The following is a 19,758-nucleotide window of genomic DNA, read 5'->3' on the forward strand; positions in this document are numbered from 1 at the left end:
CCAAAAAATCCGTGTGACTCACTTTATTGTGATACTCGCTTTATTGTGGCGGTCTGGAGCCAAATCTGCAGTACCTCCGAGGTATGCCTGTATAGTCACACAATGGATTAGTGCACAGCAGTAAAAAGAGAACGGACCAATTCATGCAACAAACGGATGAACTCCAGAAGCATTATGTTGAGCAAAAGAGACCAGACCGAAAAAAAGAAAGTAAGTTACACATGACATCTTCTATACCACGTTCAGGAACAGTAGACGCTAATTCGTGACCACACAGTTAAGAACAGCAGTTATCTGGGGAGTAGGGAAAGGAAGGCATTGACTGGGAAAGGCTATAAGAAAACCTGGAGCGAAAAACAGGTCCTAGTTTAATTTGAGTTGTACCTACATAACTGCATATAAATGTAAAAATTCATCAAGCTATATTAAACACTTGTGAATTTTATTTTATGTACATAGTATATTTCAATAAAGAAAAAGTTACCAACAGAGTGAAAAGCAAAGTTATAGAGTAGTGCTATACATATGACAAAGAACTAATATACAGAATATATAAAAATCTCCAAAAAAATCAGTAAGCAAAATTAACACAATTCAATTTTTTAAATGGGCAAAAAAACTGAATAAACATTTTTACAAAAAAGGATATCCAAATACCCAATAAATATATGAAAGGTACTCTACTTTATTAATCAGAGAAATGAAAATTAGAACTATAATGTAACGCCACTACACACCGATGAGAATGACAAAAATAAACAGAAGAACCAGATCAAACACTGGTGAGAGTCCATGAAACTGTAACTCTCATTCACTACTGGAGAGAATTCATCCAACTATTTTGGAAAATTGACAATATCTAGGATAGCTAAACATTCCTATCAACACCCAGACAGACCTATCCATAATCAGTAAATATTAACAGCATCTTAAGAAGTAACTTGCAAAATTAAGGTTAGGCTCTCTTTTATTATCCTTCTTAGTTCTAGAATCATGAAAGTTTTTAAAGCCATGAGTTATTTTGAGTGCAATATTATCACATTAAATACACTGCTGGCTGGAAATAATTAATTCTTTGCAGTTAATATTTCAATAAATGAGGTCAGAAACTTGAGATGAATAATATTTTATATAAATTTTCTTCCCAACAATTACCAACAGACCTCAGTGCTGCGAGCCCTGCAAGGATAAACTGAAGAAAGGCCTGGCCAAGCTTCACCTTTTTGCTGAGATTCATGTTCTCCATCTTAGCCTTCAGCAGCTTCATCTTATTCATAGTTATTGAATTCTCAATTATCTGTTGCCCAGAAGGAGAAGGCTCTATTTCCTCATCTTCATCAGCATACAAGCTATACACAGAACCACTACTGCAAAGAAAATGATAATTGCTGTTGAAATGCACCTGACGCCCCCAATTACTAAAAACGTTCAAGGACAACACAAAGCTACAGATGATACTAATGACAAAACAGGCTCATTTTCTCAAGGGAAATCCAAGGCACGTGTGCTTTAAAACTGTATTTCTTATGAGAAAAAATAGATGGGGATAAATTTAACTTTATCGAAAATCTAGTACAACTGAGCTTTTCTTTAAACTCAATATCCCATAAGTGAAGACTCTGTTTGGAAACGGAACCACTCACAACAGCATAGATTTTACAATGAAAAGACACACTTTGGTCACACCATGACAAATTATTACAAATGTAAAACACTGCAATTACTGATCAGTCACAATAACATTTCTTCATTTTATTATCTGGAATCCCTTCTGGCTGCATAATGCCGTAATATAATGGCGCAATCACACCATCCTACTATTCTGCGTCTATCTTTCCCTCTTACTCCCCTATATGTGAGCAAGCTGAAAGCAGGTATTAACACTGGGCTTTTTTCATCTGCCCAGTCTTAGCACCTGGCACAATGCCTGGCACATATTTAATAAATGTTTGCTAGATTTATTAAACATTTAATAAATGTTTGCTAGAACACAAGTAACTGTAATTTCATTCAACTTTTTCAATGATGGGAAAGCTTAAATGGTTACACAATCTCAGTGATTTGAAGAATGACTGAAACGTTAAATAGAGCATAGCAGAATGCATATTAGTCACTGTGTCCAGTGTCCTACAGGAGAGCTAAAGGATACATGCTAAAGCAGTATCAGAATTAAGAAGATTTCCTGTTCTATGATTGCTAAGAAATGGAAACAACCTACGATAGCCCTAACAAGGCATATTCCATACCACTTCTGAAGGACATGTTACCATCACACAAAGGTCAGGCTGAGAGTGGCTATGTCCATCCCTAAAATTTACATTCAGGAAACTAAATGTGAAACTGGTGACGTTCCGGAATCATGGGGTAATCACACTACACAGCAACAACGGGCATCAGGAGGAACGACGACGGGGACTGGTCTCCACAATCAATTCGGTTCCTCTGCTTGACCTGCGACTATCATTTCTACCTAAATGCCAGAGGTGTCGAGTCTAAAATTAAAACTGGCACAATGACTTAAGACCACATTAACACTGCTACTATTTACTGAACGCCTAATCTGCCAGGCGCTTTCCACATAATATTTCTAATCCTCACAAAATTTATACACAGTGATATTATATCCCATTTTTATAAGTGAGGAACCTGCAGTTGAGAGAAGTTAAATGATTCTGTTCGATACTTAGTAAAATCAGAGCTCGTAAACGAGGCATCTAAAATTAAAATCCTTCGTCTCTCTGGTTCCAAAGCCTATTCTTTATACGACTTCCTGTTGCTTCCCCAGGCACCAACAACAGGCCTTACTGCACCATGCTTATCCACATTAGGCGACAGAACTTCAGTGCGCGAAGGCGCTCGTCTGGAGGTTAACCACACCTGAGAAAGGGCCGAGTGCAGACTTCTGCCGGCTCTCCCTTGGAGTTGGACAGAATGACTCAAGTATATGCTATTCTTGCTCATCTCATAATACTTCAACTTCAACTACTTCCCGTTATATCTCCTGGCATTTTAATTTGTCCATACTGAATGAAAGAGGTTTCTGACTCAATCTTCCTGTAATAAGACACTGCTCCTTTACTGTTTTCCCACAGAGATCAGTGTGTTTCTGTGTTTCTGTGTGTGATACACACACATACACACATATATACACACACACACACGTGAGAAATATTTCATGAGATGCATTTTAGCAGATAAAAAACACTTTTAAGTGCACGTAATTTTTTAAAGTACCACATTATTGTGTTATCTCTCACAAAGCGTAGATTCATGATTCACTGAGAAGCTGAACTCAATTGTTTTCTAAGTGGAAAAATGTAACTAGGATAACACATTAATCTATCAACTTAATCCAAGAATATCTTTCTTTATATTTAAATGCTGTAAATATTTTCTTGAATGCTATATGTAACTTCTTCTGAATCTTTTAATCTAATGATATGATTAAAGAACAAGAGATGTGCAAATGCAGCATTTATTTCAACAAGAACATTGCTCATCCTGAGGCCAAGTCCTCATGCGACATTAACAGATAAGTCACCATTTGAGTTACCATTTAATTAACTTTGGCAATGCTTCCTTTTATTTCTTCCCACTTAAAAAAGCAGTAAGGTGGAAAGATTTGAGATTAATAGTGATGACTGATTCGCTGCAGCAGCCGTGAAGAGATATCCCACGCACAAGTTAAGAGAAACCCAAGTAAGATGGTAGATGTTGCAAGAAGGCATCAGAGGGCAGACACACTGAAACCATACTCACAGAAAACTAGACAATCTAATCACACTAGGACCACAGCCTTGTCAAACTCAATGAAACCAAGCCATGCCCGCGGGGCAACCCAAGACGGGCGGGTCATGGTGGAGAGGTCTGACAGAATGTGGTCCACTGGAGAAGGGAATGGTAAACCACTTCAGTATTCTTGCCTTGAGAACCCCATGAACAGTATGAAAAGGCAAAATGATAGGATACTGAAAGAGGAACTCCCCAGGTCGGCAGGTGCCCAATATGCTACTGGAGATCAGAGGAGAAATAACTCCAGAAAGAATGAAGGGATGGAGCCAAAGCAAAAACAATACCCAGCTGTGGATGTGACTGGTGACAGAAGCAAGATCCGATGCTGTAAAGAGCAATATTGCATAGGAACCTGGAATGTCAGGTCCATGAATCAAGGCAAATTGGAAGTGGTCAGACAAGAGATGGCAAGAGTAAACATGGACATTCTAGGAATCAGCGAACTAAAATGGAGTGGAATGGGTGAATTTAACTCAGATGACCATTATATCTACTACTGTGGGCAGGAATCCCTCAGAAGAAATGGAGTAACCATCATGGTCAACAAAAAAGAGTCCAAAATGCAGTACTTGGATGCAATCTCAAAAACGACAGAATGATCTCTGTTCGTTTCCAAGGCAAACCATTCAATATGACAGTAATCCAAGTGTATGCCCCAATCAGTAACGCTGAAGAAGCTGAAGCTGACTGGTTCTATGAAGACCTACAAGACCTTTTAGAACTAACAGCCAAAAAAGATGTCGTTTTCATTATAGGGGACTGGAATGAAAAAGTAGGAAGTCAAGAAACACCTGGAGTAACAGGCAAATTTGGCCTTGGAATGCAGAATGAAGCAGGGCAAAGACTAATAGAGTTTTGCCAAGAAAATGCACTGGTCATAGCAAACACCCTCTTCCAACAACACAAGAGAAGACTCTACACGTGGACATCACCAGATAGTCAACACCGAAATCAGACTGATTATATTCTCTGCAGCCAAAGATGGAGAAGCTCTATACAGTCAACAAAAACAAGACCAGGAGCTGACTGTAGCTCAGATCATGAACTCCTTATTGCCAAATTCAGACTTAAATTGAAGAAAGTAGGGAAAACCACTAGACCATTCAGGTATGACCTAAATCAAATCCCTGATGATTATACAGTGGAAGTGAGAAAAAGATTTAAGGGCCTAGATCTGATAGATAGAGTGCCTGATGAACTATGGAATGAGGTTCGTGACATTGTACAGGAGACAGGCATCAAGACCATCCCCATGGAAAAGAAATGCAAAACAGCAAAATGGCTGTCTGGAGAGGCCTTACAAATAGTTGTGAAAAGAAGAGAAGTGAAAAGCAAAGAAGAAAAGGAAAGATATAAGCATCTGAATGCAGAGTTCCAGAGAATAGCAAGAAGAGATAAGAAAGCCTTCTTCAGTGATCAATGCAAAGAAATAGAGGAAAAGAACAGAATGGGAAAGACTAAGGATCTCTTCAAGAAAATTAGAGATACCAAGGGAACATTTCATGCAAAGATGGGCTTGATAAAGGACAGAAATGGTATGGACCTAACAGAAGCAGAAGATATTAAGAAGAGGTGGCAAGAATACACGGAAGAACTGTACAAAAAAGATCTTCAGGACCCAGATAATCACAACGGTGTGATCACTCATCTACAGCCAGACATCCTGGAATGTGAAGTCAAGTGGGCCTTGGAAAGCATCGCTACGAACAAAGCAAGTGGAGGTGATGGAATTCCAGTTCAGCTGTTTCAAATCCTGAAAGATGATGCTGTGAAAGTGCTGCACTCAATATGCCAGCACATTTGGAAAACTCAGCAGTGGCCACAGGACTGGAAAAGGTCAGTTTTCATTCTAATCCCAAAGAAAGGCAATGCCAAAGAATGCTCAAACTACTGCACAATTGCACTCATCTCACATGCTAGTAAAGTAATGCTCAAAATTCTCCAAGCCAGGCTTCAGCAATACGTGAACCGTGAACTTGCAGATGTTCAAGCTGGTTTTAGAAAAGGCAGAGGAACCAGAGATCAAATTGCCAACATCCACTGGATCATGGAAAAAGCAAGAGAGTTCCAGAAAAACATCTATTTCTGCTTGATTGACTATGCCAAAGCCTTTGACTGTGTGGATCACAATAAACTGTGGAAAATTCTGAAAGACATGGGAATACCAAACCACCTGACCTGCCTCTTGAGAAATCTGTATGCAGGTCAGGAAGCAACAGTTAGAACTGGACATGGAACAACAGACTGGTTCCAAATAGGAAAAGGAGTACGTCAAGGCTGTATATTGTCACCCTGATTATTTAACTTCTATGCAGAGTATATCATGAGAAACACTGGACTGGAAGAAACACAAGCTGGAATCAAGACTGCCAGGAGAAATATCAATGACCTCAGATATGCAGATGACACCACCCTTAAGGCAGAAAGTGAGGAGGAACTAAAAAGCCTCTTGATGAAAGTGAAAGTGGAGTGTGAAAAAGTTGGCTTAAAGCTCAACATTCAGAAAACAAAGATCATGGCATCCAGTTCTATCACTTCATGGGAAATAGATGGGGAAACAGTGGCAACAGTGGCAGACTTTTGGGGGGGGGCTCCAGAATCACTGCAGATGGTGACTGCAGCCATGAAATTAAAAGACACTTACTCCTTGGAAGAAAAGTTATGACCAACCTAGATAGTATATTCAAAAGCAGAGACATGACTTTGCCGACTAAGGTCCGTCTAGTCAAGGCTATGGTTTTTCCTGTGGTCATGTATGGATGTGAGAGTTGGACTGTGAAGAAGGCTGAGCACCGAAGAATTGATGCTTTTGAAGTGTGGTGTTGGAGAAGACTCTTGAGAGTCCCTTGGACTGCAAGGAGATCCAACCAGTCCATTCTGAAGGAGATCAGCCCTGGGTATTCTTGGAAGGACTGATGCTAAAGCGGAAACTCCAGTACTTTGGCCACCTCATGAGAAGAGTTGACTCACTGGAAAAGACTCTGATGCTGGGAGGGATTGGGGGCAGGAGGAGAAGGGGACAACAGAGGATGAGATGGCTGGATGGCATCGCTGACCCGATGGACTTGAGTTTGGATGAACTCTGGGAGTTGGTGATGGACAGGGAGGCCTGGCGTGCTGCGATTCCTGGGGTCGCCAGGAGTCAGACACGACTGAGCGACTGAACTGAACTGATACTAGATGTTGCATCAAAACAAATCAAATAATTCTATTTCTTTTTTAGAGCAAGAATGGCAAACTGAGACCAAGATCAAATTTAGTGCACCACATATTTCTTATTGACCCATGAGCTAAGAATAGCCTTTATAACTTTTAAATAGTTGAAAAAAATCAAAACAACATTGCATAATGTGAGCATGTGAAATTCATATTTGTGTCCAATACAGGTTCTCGGGAGTACAGCCACACTCGACCACACGCTGCACACGCTGCTCTTGCGCTGCAATGGCCGAGCTGACAGCTGCTACAGAAACTGCATGTGGCTCTCTCCTTGCTGCCCACTGTGGCTTAGCTCTACAGGCATGATTCAACAGCATTGTGAGCGCCATGCGTGTCACTGCACAATGGTATTTTTACTAGTACATACCCAACGTGTCGAAACAAAGAGAAGAATGCATTTCCAAAGCTGCAGTTTTAAAGCACTGCAGAGCACTCAGTGTGGTCAGACTCTGCGAGCCCTGGACTGTAGCCCATCAGGCTCCTCTGTCCATGGGACTCCCCAGGCAAGAGTAATGGAGCAGGTTGCCACTTTCTCCTCCAGGGGATCTTCCCTACCCAGGGACTGAACCCAGGTCTCCTGCTTGGCAGGTGGATTCTTTACCACTGACCCACCAGGGGAGATCATTTTGCTATCAATTAAGCAGCAGAGGACTGTGTTTACGATACAAGGACACTGCAGGCATGCTAAAGGAAAACAGCATATTTGGACATTATCAGATTAAGGAATCGTGACAACATGCCCAACTTGCAGGAAGACAACGGTAAGAAAGAGCAGAAAATTAAAAATGGAATACATCATCACAGTAAGAAAATGAAAATGAGAGTGCAACCAAAAGAAGTTTCAAAGCGGCTTATTTACCAGCCAAACAAGGAAATGTTTACCAATTGTGAATTAAGCAGGTGATCACAGCAGTTGAAAAAATGTGGCCACAGAAAATAAACTTGTTTAAAGACTATTTTTGGGCAAGAACAATTTCTAGAAGAGCCGAGAACAATGGAAGCAACATCAATAGTCAGTTAGAAGATGAGCAAATGAGTCAGTTTCTTCTTTGGCTTTTGATGAGTTAATATAAGCCACATGTTACTCAGCTACTTTTGTTTATTCAGGGTGTCAATACCAAATTTGAAGTGACCGAAGAACTAGACCCAATGTACCATCTGCATGAAACGACTACAGGTAAGAACATTTTCAAAGAAATTGCTAAAACACCAAGTGCACCTTGAAGTGAAGTAAGTGAAGGTGTGAGTCACTTCGGTCGAGGCACGCTCTTTGAGACCCCGTGGACTGTAGCCCGCCACGCTCCTGTCTCCATGGATTTCCCAGGCAAGAATACTGGGAGTGGGTTGCCATTCCCTTCTTCAGAGGATCTTCCCACCCCAGGGAAAGAACCCCAGGTTCTCTGCACCGTAGGCAGACTCTTTACCATCTGAGCCACCAAGAAGTGAAACCTCTACGACTGAGAGCAGGAAGCAACTGTGCTGAACAACTTTACAAAGCTAATGAAAACGTGAGGTGTTTAAATCCTATGCTTATCTGTGTTATTCATCAGAAGGTACTCTGCAGTAACTATCTGAATCTATCACATATTACTGAACCAACAGTGTCAATGGAAGTTAAAGGAAATCTGCATATTTCAAAAATCTGTTTAAATGTGCAATTGAGACGCTCCACCTATATTCAACTGGAAGCGCAACACAGTAGCATACTAAAGGCAAATAGCAAAAGATGACTCTAACAGTATTCTCTAAATGCCTTCCTAGTGATGAAAGTGCTCAATTAAAATCATATGCTCATGGACTGCTACCAGTATTTGGAAGTACAAAGTTTTAAAGATAAAATAGATAAAATCTCATTCCAGATCAATATTAACAAATACATTTTCACAACTGATTTCACAACTGTGACAGGTAACGCTTTCAACCCCAATTAACAAAACTATTACTCCCACAAAAAGGAACTCCATTCTTCTCATTAGTAGGCCTGAATTAGATACACACACACTCAATTATTATATTTTGAATTTTGTCTGTAAAAATTTTGTGAAAATTTGTTTTATCTGGTTATATAAGTACTTTTACATGGTATCCTTAACTTCATCTCTTGGCCTGAAAACCCTAAAATAGTTACTATCTGGCCCTTTACAGAAACGGTTGCTATCTCCTATTATAAGAGTTAAGAAAGCCTCTCTCGGGATAAGAAAAGAGCTTTCTGCTCTGCTTCCTCATCCACCCTATCCCTTGTCCAATTCTGGTAAGTGAATAGAGAGGAAAAGTAAAAGAAACAAAGAATATATTAAGAGGAATAATAATACAATTTTAATTGAAATCCATAATAACATTTGGATTATGTCTTAAACACAAATAAAAGTTTTGTGTTTACTCTTAGTAAAAGGAGTAAGTGATGTTTCAAGCAAATGAAAAAGAAGTACAAAAGCATGGCATAATAAACAAGAGCTATAAAAATGATAACAGGGTGTAAAAGGCCTTCCACGCCAAGCTATGGAGCTTAGATTCTCTCCTCTAGGAAAGGAGAGCCAAAAGAGGATGTCCTGAGGAAGAAAACCAAAACAACAGCAAAGTAGCAAATGGCAAGACGGGCGTAAAGCAATCCTGCTCACGGCCTAGAGCAAGAAGCGCTGGACTGGAGCTGCAGCCCACTGCTCCCGCTGCTCTGCGCTTCTGTTGAAGGCACGTCTGCAGTGCCAACCAGATTCTGACACACAGAGTCAACAAAAAACACCATTCCTGATGTCTGCTCTCTGCCAACACAGTAAGCATAATCTTTCTTCCACATAACACACTGAGGCGAGGCAGAATCCTAAAGGAATTCCCTGATTCCCAATTCTAGGTGCTCACACCCTGCATATTCTCCTAACCTTGAGTCTGACATGACTTATTTAACTTCCATGCAGAGTACATCATGAGAAACGCTGGGCTGGAAGAAACACAAGCTGGAATCAAGACTGCCGGGAGAAATATGAATAACCTCACATATGCAGATGACACAACCCTTATGGCAGAAAGTGAAGAGGAGCTAAAAAGCCTCTTGATGAAAGTGAAAGTGGAGAGTGAAAAAGTTGGCTTAAAGCTCAACATTCAGAAAACGAAGATCATGGCATCCAGTCCCATCACTCCATGGGAAATAGATGGGGAAACAGTGGAAACAGTGGCAGACTTTATTTTCTTGGGCTCCAAAATCACTGCAGATGGTGACTGCAGCCATGAAATTAAAAGACACTTACTCCTTGGAAGAAAAGTGATGACCAACCTAGATAGCATATTCAAAAGCAGAGACATTACTTTGCCGACTAAGGTCCGTCTAGTCAAGGCTATGGTTTTGGCTATGGTTTTTCCTGTGGTCATGTATGGATGTGAGAGTTGGACTGTGAAGAAGGCTGAGCACCGAAGAATTGATGCTTTTGAACTGTAGTGTTGGAGAAGACTCTTGAGAGTCCCTTGGACTGCAAGGAGATCCAACCAGTCCATTCTGAAGGAGATCAGCCCTGGGATTTCTTTGGAAGGAATGATGCTAAAGCGGAAACTCCAGTACTTTGGCCACCTCATGCGAAGAGGTGACTCATTGGAAAAGACTCTGATGCTGGGAGGGATTGGGGGCAGGAGGAGAAGGGGACGACCGAGGATGAGATGGCTGGATGGCATCACGGACTCGATGGACGTGAGTCTGAATGAACTCTGGGAGCTGGTGATGGACAGGGAGGCCTGGTGTGCTGCGATTCATGGGGTCGCAAAGAGTCGGACACGAGTGAGCGACTGAACTGAACTGAACTGATGCCTTGCTTCTATTCAACAAAATATGGCAAAAGTAGAAGGATTTTTCAGATATAACTCAGGCTCCAAATCAGCTGATTTTGAGTTAATCAAAAGAGAACTGGAGGCAGCCTCTACCCAAAAGCCAGCAAGAAAACCAGGGCCCTCAGTCATGTGACTGTCAAGAAACAGGCCCCCCAAGTGAATGAGCCTGAGAGCAGATCGCTTCCCCTGAAATTCCCAGGGGGGCGCACCTTTGCCGACACCGGGCCTGCAGCTCTGCGGGAACCTGAGAAGAGCGCCTGGCTGAACTGCGCCTCGACCCCCAAGCCATGGAAACTGACTGCAGACTGCAAGCTGATTTTCCCATGAATGGAACTGCCACTAGGTTTCAACGCCGTGGAATTAAACTTTCGTTACCTGCAACCTTTCCTTTGTTGCCTGTCCTACTGCTCTTTTAAGGTCACTTTTTCTCAGAGGTTATTCCTAACTCCCTACCTTTCAGATAGAATGAAGCCCCTCTTATCTGCTTTGCCAGAGATTTTAATGTCTTTTTACAACAACTGACAGAATTATATTATAGATACAATTTATAGCAGATTTCATGTTCCATAAAGGAAGGAATATAATTTTTATAACTTAGTGTGTAGTATAAAAATAGACTATAAAAGTTCAGTTAAATGTTTAGTGAATGTTTTAAAGTGAAATAAGGTTAAAAAAAATCATAGTAAGGCAGAGTGCACAGAACTTAAAACTTACCTTACCCAATTACTAACTTTCCTACTGCCTAGCCCAAGTACCTTTGTTTCCTTCTGACTTTAAAACAACCCTCCTTCCTTTTTTCAAGGATTATACATTATATAATTTGTTATTTTATTTATTTCTCATTTTTTGAGGCTGTGCCCCACAGCTTGTGGGATCTTAGTTCCCAAACCAGGGACTGAATCTGGGCCCTTGTCAGTGAGCACACTGAGTCCTAACAGCTGGACCACCAAGGAATCCCCCTCCCCCTTTCACAGAGTAGGAACACAGGACTAGAGAGGCAAAGATGGACCCACCTTTAAGCAACAGCTAAATTCTGGGGGGAAAAAGAGTAACTTTAGGCTTAATCCTTTATATTACGCCATGGCTATACTGATATAACATCACACTATTATAACAAAACTCAATAATCTAGTAGGCATCTTACAGTTTTCATGACAAATATTTTTACAAAAAAATCCTACTCCATAAAGAAACTTCAGTTTTAGAAATTACTCCTATCAATCATAGGAAGAACAACTTCAGAATTATATAACTGAGGTGGGATGCATGAAATTTAGTCAATCTTGTGACTATAGTAAGATAATTCTGACAACCCAAGGTGGACATACGGCTTATGGGCACACCACACGATGTTCTCCTTTTCTAAGTGAGACACGTAAATGAAAACCTATTCACCTTAAAGACTCAGATAACGGTGTTAGAGTGCCGTCTCCCCTGTCTACTACACGGAAGAAATTCAACTGATCTCCTTCTTGGTACACCAAAAGTGTAACTTGCTTGTTGCAAGAGGTCTTCTCCCAGACCTCATCTCGGCTGGACTCCATGTACTCAGCCATCTCCTTAAGCGGATCTTCCACGGGAACTACAAATGGAAACACTGATAGATAAGTTTTCAATTTATGTCAAGTTCAATGCATTTTTGTACACCATCAGGATATAACATGTCAAATTTGAACAACAATCAAATTGTACTGAACAACAATTGTATTGAACAACAATACATACATATTATATTCTTCAAATAAGTTTTTGGTCTTTTTATAGTTAATACAACATTTTCTATGCTGTATTAATATGAAAGAAAAGAAATATGTTGTTACATACAAAGACAGGGTTTAACCAAATACATGAGGTTTTCCTGTGCCACTGGAGTGAACTGATTCTATGATGGAGTTATCTATAACTATTTTCACGTCACATCTTCCACTCCCTATATGTTCCAATACTGGTTTCAACAATCAATAATTAAAAATTAATGGAAATTCCACTTACTTTACATTTAAAAAAACACACAACCAGGAGACATATTTTAGAAATTAGAAGTGAATCCCTTTTTTCTTTCTGGTTTTATATAAAGGCTGATTCTTCTCAGGGTTCTTTCTTGATGTGAAGACAGGTGATTTAAAAAAAGGAAAAGTGAAGTCGCTCAGTCGTGTCCAACTCTTTGCGACCCCATGGACTGCAGCCCACCAGGCTCCTCTGTTCATGAGGTTTTCTAGGCAAGAGTACTGGAGTGGGGTGCCATTTCAGTACATGGTAACTCAAGACCACAATAGGCCCACTTATTATACAAAAACTGCTATGTCTGTAATGATTAATATGTTGCTACTTGAAAGCATCCGCCCAGGACCCCACTTGTTCTGGCAGACATCCATGTGTCTAGTCAGCGCACACGGCTCTAGTGGTCTAGAGCAATCGTCAGGTTTGGATGATATTGCTAGCATCATCTCAAGCCACTCTCATCCACGGCAGCCACAGATCCTGCTCTTGTGGTGGGAACAAGCCGCAAGAGGTGGCTAGCTCACAGGCTGAATGTTCTAAAAGTTCCTGAACCCCAGATCAGGGGTCTAAGTAACGGCTACAGCAAAAAAAAGAGGGCATTCCCAAAGACAGTTTCATGTCAAGTTGCACAAACACTGTTCCTTCTTAAAAGAGGCAACAATTTCTCAAACTCCATAACTTTCATTCAAGTAGCTTATTTATTAACAGAATCACAGTGCTGAATTACCCTCTAAAAACTCACAACAATAATGAATATTAAGTCTGAAGCTTATTAACCATTACAGATGTCCCCATATCCTAAATTCAATACCACCACTATTAATAAAACACAGAAACTTCAGAAACACAGTAAGGTCTACCTTGTTTTTGATAAGACTTTCGAAGATACAAAATGTATTTATGCTACACTTTCCACACTGCAGTAACAAGAAACAAAAACTATGTGGCTGCCATTACTAAAACCACAGGAAAGTCTTGTTTAAACCAACAAGCGTGCCTTACTTCAGGAGTCACTGGCATTGGCCATGTGTATGCACTTGATGGCTACACACACACATCCCTTTTCATAATAGAAAAATCATTCAGACTTCATCAAGTATAAAATATTACGCATCTAGTTTAGGATAAAATTTAGTTTTAGAAAGGAAATTATTTTCCTTTTTCAGCTGTGCCATGCAGCTCACGGGATCTTAGTTCCCACCAGGGATCAAAATCGTGCCCCCGCAGTGGACGCCCAGAGTCCAAACCGCTGGACGGCCAAGACAGTCCTTTTCTAGGCTGCTCTGATGATGTTTAATTCAAAAACAATTTTAAAAGCTAAGTATTACTAGCATTCACATGATAAAGACATTTTCTAAACCACAAATTTCAAGTAAGACTCAGTAGCTAAAAAGAAGGTTTCTGATATACAGTATGGAGAAGTTCTAGATTTGGGGAGTTTTTCCTTTTCACAAAGTTTTCAATGATGTAAAGCAGACAACTGGAGAAGGAAACGGGAGCCCACTACAGCATTTTTGCCTGGAGAACCTCACGGGGAACGGAGACGAGCAGGCGATGGAGAGAGTCCAGGAAGTTGCAGAGTCGGACACAACTTAGCAACCAAACCAACAAAGGCAGACAGCAGCAAGCTGTTAAATTTTTAAGGCTGATTCAATAAAGGCAAACTTATTAAAAACTCCATCTGAAATATCAAATAAGACAAGTTCTAGGGCCTGATTTTTTCAGTTACAAACAAAGCACAGGCAATTGTAGGAAAAAGTAAGACAACACTTCAGCTACCAAAGGGCAGTGATAACTTTCACTACTTTAAATTTAAAAACACATGTATTTTAAATTCAGAACCTGTGGTGCTCATACTCTTCCTCACATATATAATTGCCGTCCTAGTAAGAAAAGCAGGTAATAATTAATAATAATAAAACATCCGTGTTTAAAGACAATACTATACACAAGTAACAAACTTCGAAAATATAATACAATGAAATTCACATGTCATTAAACTCACGTCTTATCGTGACGGCTCAGTGAATGCATTAGGGTTTCTGTACTACTCTCAGAATCGGTAGTATAAACATCATATGTCACATGGGACAATTTAAGTCCAATTAACTGGAAGTCCCTGATATTACAAGTCTAGTTAATCAGCTCTCACATTATTATATTTGCTTTTCTCTAACTTATCCATAAGAGTTCAACAGTCACAGTAACCTATGTCAAAAAATCCTCTTGAAATAGCTAAGAAAAAGATGGTGATAACCCTATTTTCTAATAAAAATTAGGAAGCATGGAGATGGAATCTGACTTGTGGAAGAAGTATTAAGCCATCAGTGGAATCAATACTTAACATTCAATTTTCTGGTTAGTGATGGATCAAACACAAAGACCTTCCCCAACATGAGGCCCGCAGAGCAGGCCTGCTCCAGGAAGCGATGGGTGCCTCTGCTCTGCAGGGACTCATGCGAGAAACCTGAACCAGGGACACGGTGAGCATTCCCGGCTCTCCTGTGCCTGGCGCTTTCTTGCTGCTCCAGCCTCTGCTCACGCCGCCATCCCCTGGGCTCTCCTCCCGCCCCGCGGCCCTACTCCCACAGACACTGTCAGGCTGCTACATGACAGCCACTTACAGGGACATCGATTCTGCTCACATCTGCTGTGGCACTGTGATGAAGCAGGGACACTCTCTCCCAAGAAACACTGCACTGAAAATCTAGGAGATGCCCAAAATGTGCTTCCTGAATGAATGGATGGATGGACTCTCAGAGACACCCACATCCTGAAAACAAGGCTTCAACAGCAACATGATAGTATCTACAAAATCCAAATGCATCACAAACCAGGCTAAGAGCTACCTTTGGAATTTCCTGTAACAGTCATGACCCCAGAGTTGAAAACTCAGTGGACTGAAAAACGCAACAAGACCAGTAAGCTGCACCTAAACACAGGGATAACAATGTAATATTTATACTATGCCATCCCACTGTCCTTTCCTATACTGGTGAGGTTTATATTTAATCCTTCTGGATTGAATGAGGAATCATGAGATTTTCTGGAATATGAGTTCCTGCCTCTGTGCATTTAGGCTTCATAAAACAATGCTGAAGGACCTATTATACGGCACAAGGAAGTATACTTAATACTTTATAATAACCTATAAAGGAAAAGAATCTAAAAAAGAGACATACATATACAAATAAACACACATACAAATATGTATGGCTGAATCACTTTGCTAGATACTTGAAACTAACACACCACTGTAAATCAACTATACTTCAATAAAAATAAATACATTTTTAAAAAATAAAAAAAAAATGCTGAGGGAGATAAGTGTGGTTCTTCTAAGACATAATAGCTGGGGAAAAAACCTGAATAAAACCTGAGGCTATAACATCATCTGGCTTGAAGATTACTACTGTCAAATTGCTTTAATATACGTAATTTTAACATATGCCTACCTCTACTTGTATTTATAGGTCCACCGCGCATAGCCAAAACCAGCTTCAAGGTACAACCTTCTGAAATGCTGTGGACAATTAACACACACACACAAAAAAAACAAACATCAAAATACATTCAGTGTTAAATATACACATTCTTAAGTGTTGGTTTATCAGGCATAGTGCCTACTCTAAAAGATTTTTTAAAAGATATAGCAATGTGCATAAATATAAAATGTTAACTTATTTACTTGCATAAATAATGAAAACATGAAGTTCTCATAAGACTTAAATATGAAATGAATAAAAAGTATGAAAAGGACCTCTGTGGTTTAGCCTCATCATTTCACGTTAGGCCCTAAGAAGAAAAGAAGCTGTTAAGACCCAAAGTGTCAGAAATAACAGATCTAACTAATAAACAGAAAGACTGCAAATCTACAAACCTCCCCATGCCCAGTGCGCTCCCAGCTATTCCACACGGCCTCTGACCTTTTTGTTTCAGGAAAGAAGGAAGGATTATGTGAGAGAAGGGAGAAAGACGCAAGGTCAGGCAGCGTATCTGCAGTCCCTGAGGCACACAGTGTCACGCAGCGTCACGTCAGGAGAGCTTCAGAGAAGTGAAAGCCGTGAAGAGCAGCACTCTCGCCCAGCACACGCGCGACAACGAAGGAAAAGAAATGCAGCCAGGTGGTAAGGAGCCAATATTCAAAGGCGCAAAGAAGGTGAGATAGGAAGGAAGTCCAGAATGCAGGGGTAAAGAGCTTGGTGTGAATAAGGAGAAGGCGGACAAAGAGTCAGAGGACAGGGAGCAGGCAGCGTGGGCATGGAGCCAACACGCCTTAAAGTGCGGGATTTACACTGAAATCCAGGGCTAAGAATTGTTCAGAGGGAGACGAGACACGACTCAAGGGTTCAGAAGAAACACAGTGGTGAACGGAGTCATAACTCTGAGCTTCTATAAAACATCTGATATGCAATTACACTCACTTGTAATAATTCAAGCAATAATCATCTTCAAGTTCCATGTTATTCCAAATTAAGTGCTGCTGACAGATGGGAATACCTTAGGGGAAGGTTATAAAGAAACTGGTTAAAAATTCAATAGAATCTTTGGAAGAGTATGATACAAATCTATTTCATTAAATAAATAATAATAAACACAATTCTAAACTGAATGATAGATGCTTAGCTAAAATGTACGTAAAAAGGCGTGGCTAAAAGTAGATATGGTTCTATCCACACTCTAGAGAAGAACAGTGAGAACGGTATGTTTCAGTAACTCTCTGGCCTTGAAACAAAGTTTAAGAATAGGAAGTCATTTTTAAAAATATCTTGAAATCAGCTCTGAAGAGTTTACGATCTAAGGCCTAGAGAACAGTTCTCAATATTGCAAAGTACAGCCTCCATTTAGTTACATGAAGCATTAAAAGTGTATTATGAGTGGAAGGTGAGCAGTATGGGTTAAGGGGGTTAAATGTGTAAACTCCAAGCTGTAAAATAAGAAAGTCATGGGAATAGGATGCACAACACGCAGACTATAGTTAATAAGAGCTTGCTGTCCATCCAAAAGTTGCTAAAAGAGTAGGTCCTCAAATTTCTCATCATCAAGAAAACAAAATTCTGTAAGTGTATGGTGATGGATGTTAACTATTAACTAGACTTACTGAATTGATCATTTTACAATACAGCAGCCCCTGGGTATCCAAGGGATACTGGTTCCAGGTCCCCCACAAATACCAAAATCCCTGGAGGTTTAAGTACCTTCTATATAAAATGACGTAGCATTTATCTGTAAATAACCTTACACTCATCCTCCTGTATACTTGGAGTCAGCTCTAGACTACTTACAATATTTAACACACTATGTGAATAGTTGCTAATGATGCAAATTCAAGTTTTGCTTTTTGTAATTTTCTGTAATTTTTTCCCCAATATTTTCAATCCATAGTTGATTAACTCCTGCAGAAACAGAGGGCATGAAGTGCCAACTTTATATACAAATATCAAATTATGCTGTATACCTCTGAAATAATATAATGTCAATTATATCTATATTTAAAAATACAACATTTAATTTAGTTTACTTGGCCTTAAGTATTTGTATTCTGAAAGTCTGTTCCCAGAGCAGCACACACACATGGAATAATGATTGTTTATATGTGAGATTATTTAGCAATTCAGATGGCATCTTTCATACCTCTTCCAAATAGAAAGGTCAATAATTTTGAAACAGGGCATAGAATATAATTTACCATAAAACATTAATATATTAGAAAATTCCTTCCACCTTGAATGTGATTACAGTCCATAACCGCATATTAACATGCCTTTTGTAGTCTGAACGCTGCTGCTGCTGCTGCTGCTGCTGCTGCTAAGTCGCTTCAGTCGTGTCCGACTCTGTGCGACCCCATAGATGGCAGCCCACCAGGCTCCCCCGTCCCTGGGATTCTCCAGGCAAGAACACTGGAGTGGGTTGCCATCTCCTTCTCCAATGCATGAAAGTGAAAAGTGAAAGTGAAGTCGCTCAGTCGTGTCCGACCCTCAGCGACCCCATGGACTGCAGCCTTCCAGGCTCCTTCGTCCATGGGATTTTCTAGGCAAGAGTACTGGAGTGGGGTGCCATTGCCTTCTCCGAGTCTGAACACTAAGTAAAGAATAATTTAATCTTGAAAAAAAAAGTGTATCATGGACTATTTTCAGGTGTACGTGGTGGCTCAGATGGCAAAGAATCCAACTGCAGTGCAAGAGACCGGGTTCGATCCCCGAGCCGTGAGGATACCCTGGAGAAGGAATGACTGCCACTCCAGCGTTCTTGCCCGGGCAAGAACACTTGAGAAGAGCTGGGCATGACTGAGCGACTAAGCATGCTCGCACATGGGCAGTCTCCAGTGCTGAAAAGTATGGTCCACAGGACAGTGTCCTCGCAGCTCCGTGATGCTGAAAGAGTGTTACGGCAGAGTCCACGTCCGAGTGTGTGTGCACATGCGCTCGGCCGCGCCCAGCCTTCTGGGACCGGCGCGCTGGAGCCCACCAGGCTTCTCTGTCCATTGCACCTTCCAGGCAAGAATACTGGAGTGAGTTGCCATTTCCTACCCCAGGGGGCTTCCCGACCCAGGGATCCAACCAGCATCTCCTGCATCTCCGGCACTGACAGCTGGACTTGACCAGGGCAGCACCTGGGAAGCCCGGATTCCATACTTCAGGTAAACTCTTTTTTTCTGCAAACCGCACATTTGAACGCCTGAAGACTGTACTAGCCAGAGTGAGCATTAGACTCGAGAGAACACTTAATGGCTGATATGCTGATGAACATCGTTTCCAAATATTTCACATACTGCCTTCTCAAGTCACTTTTGCTTATGATGCTACAAAGTAAGTTGACCAGAATGATAGCAGTAAGTGCAATGTGTTGGTTTTTATTATAAGCTAGGCACTGTTATAAATGCTTGGCCTGTATTATCATAATGTAACTGCAACAGTAATAATCCTGTGAAGC

The 19,758-nt window shown here is 40.7% G+C and overlaps 1 protein-coding gene across 4 annotated transcripts in view; it reads right to left on the bottom strand.

The window, feature by feature from the left end:
* ZFAND4 (zinc finger AN1-type containing 4) overlaps positions 1-19,758 on the bottom strand; it is a 55,659-nt gene that overhangs the window by 13,240 nt on the left and 22,661 nt on the right. For all 4 annotated transcript variants that reach the window (XM_018042494.1, XM_018042493.1, XM_013975711.2 and 1 more), the window contains exons 3-6: positions 17,250-17,325; positions 16,281-16,348; positions 12,220-12,406; positions 1,220-1,367 (exon numbers count right to left, since the gene is read on the bottom strand). In XM_018042494.1, the coding sequence (XP_017897983.1) occupies positions 1,220-1,367; positions 12,220-12,406; positions 16,281-16,348; positions 17,250-17,325 (479 nt within the window). The remainder of the gene's footprint in view (positions 1-1,219; positions 1,368-12,219; positions 12,407-16,280; positions 16,349-17,249; positions 17,326-19,758) is intronic.

This window comes from Capra hircus, chromosome 28, assembly GCF_001704415.2.
Source record: "Capra hircus breed San Clemente chromosome 28, ASM170441v1, whole genome shotgun sequence".
Classification (NCBI taxonomy): Eukaryota; Metazoa; Chordata; class Mammalia; order Artiodactyla; family Bovidae; genus Capra; species Capra hircus.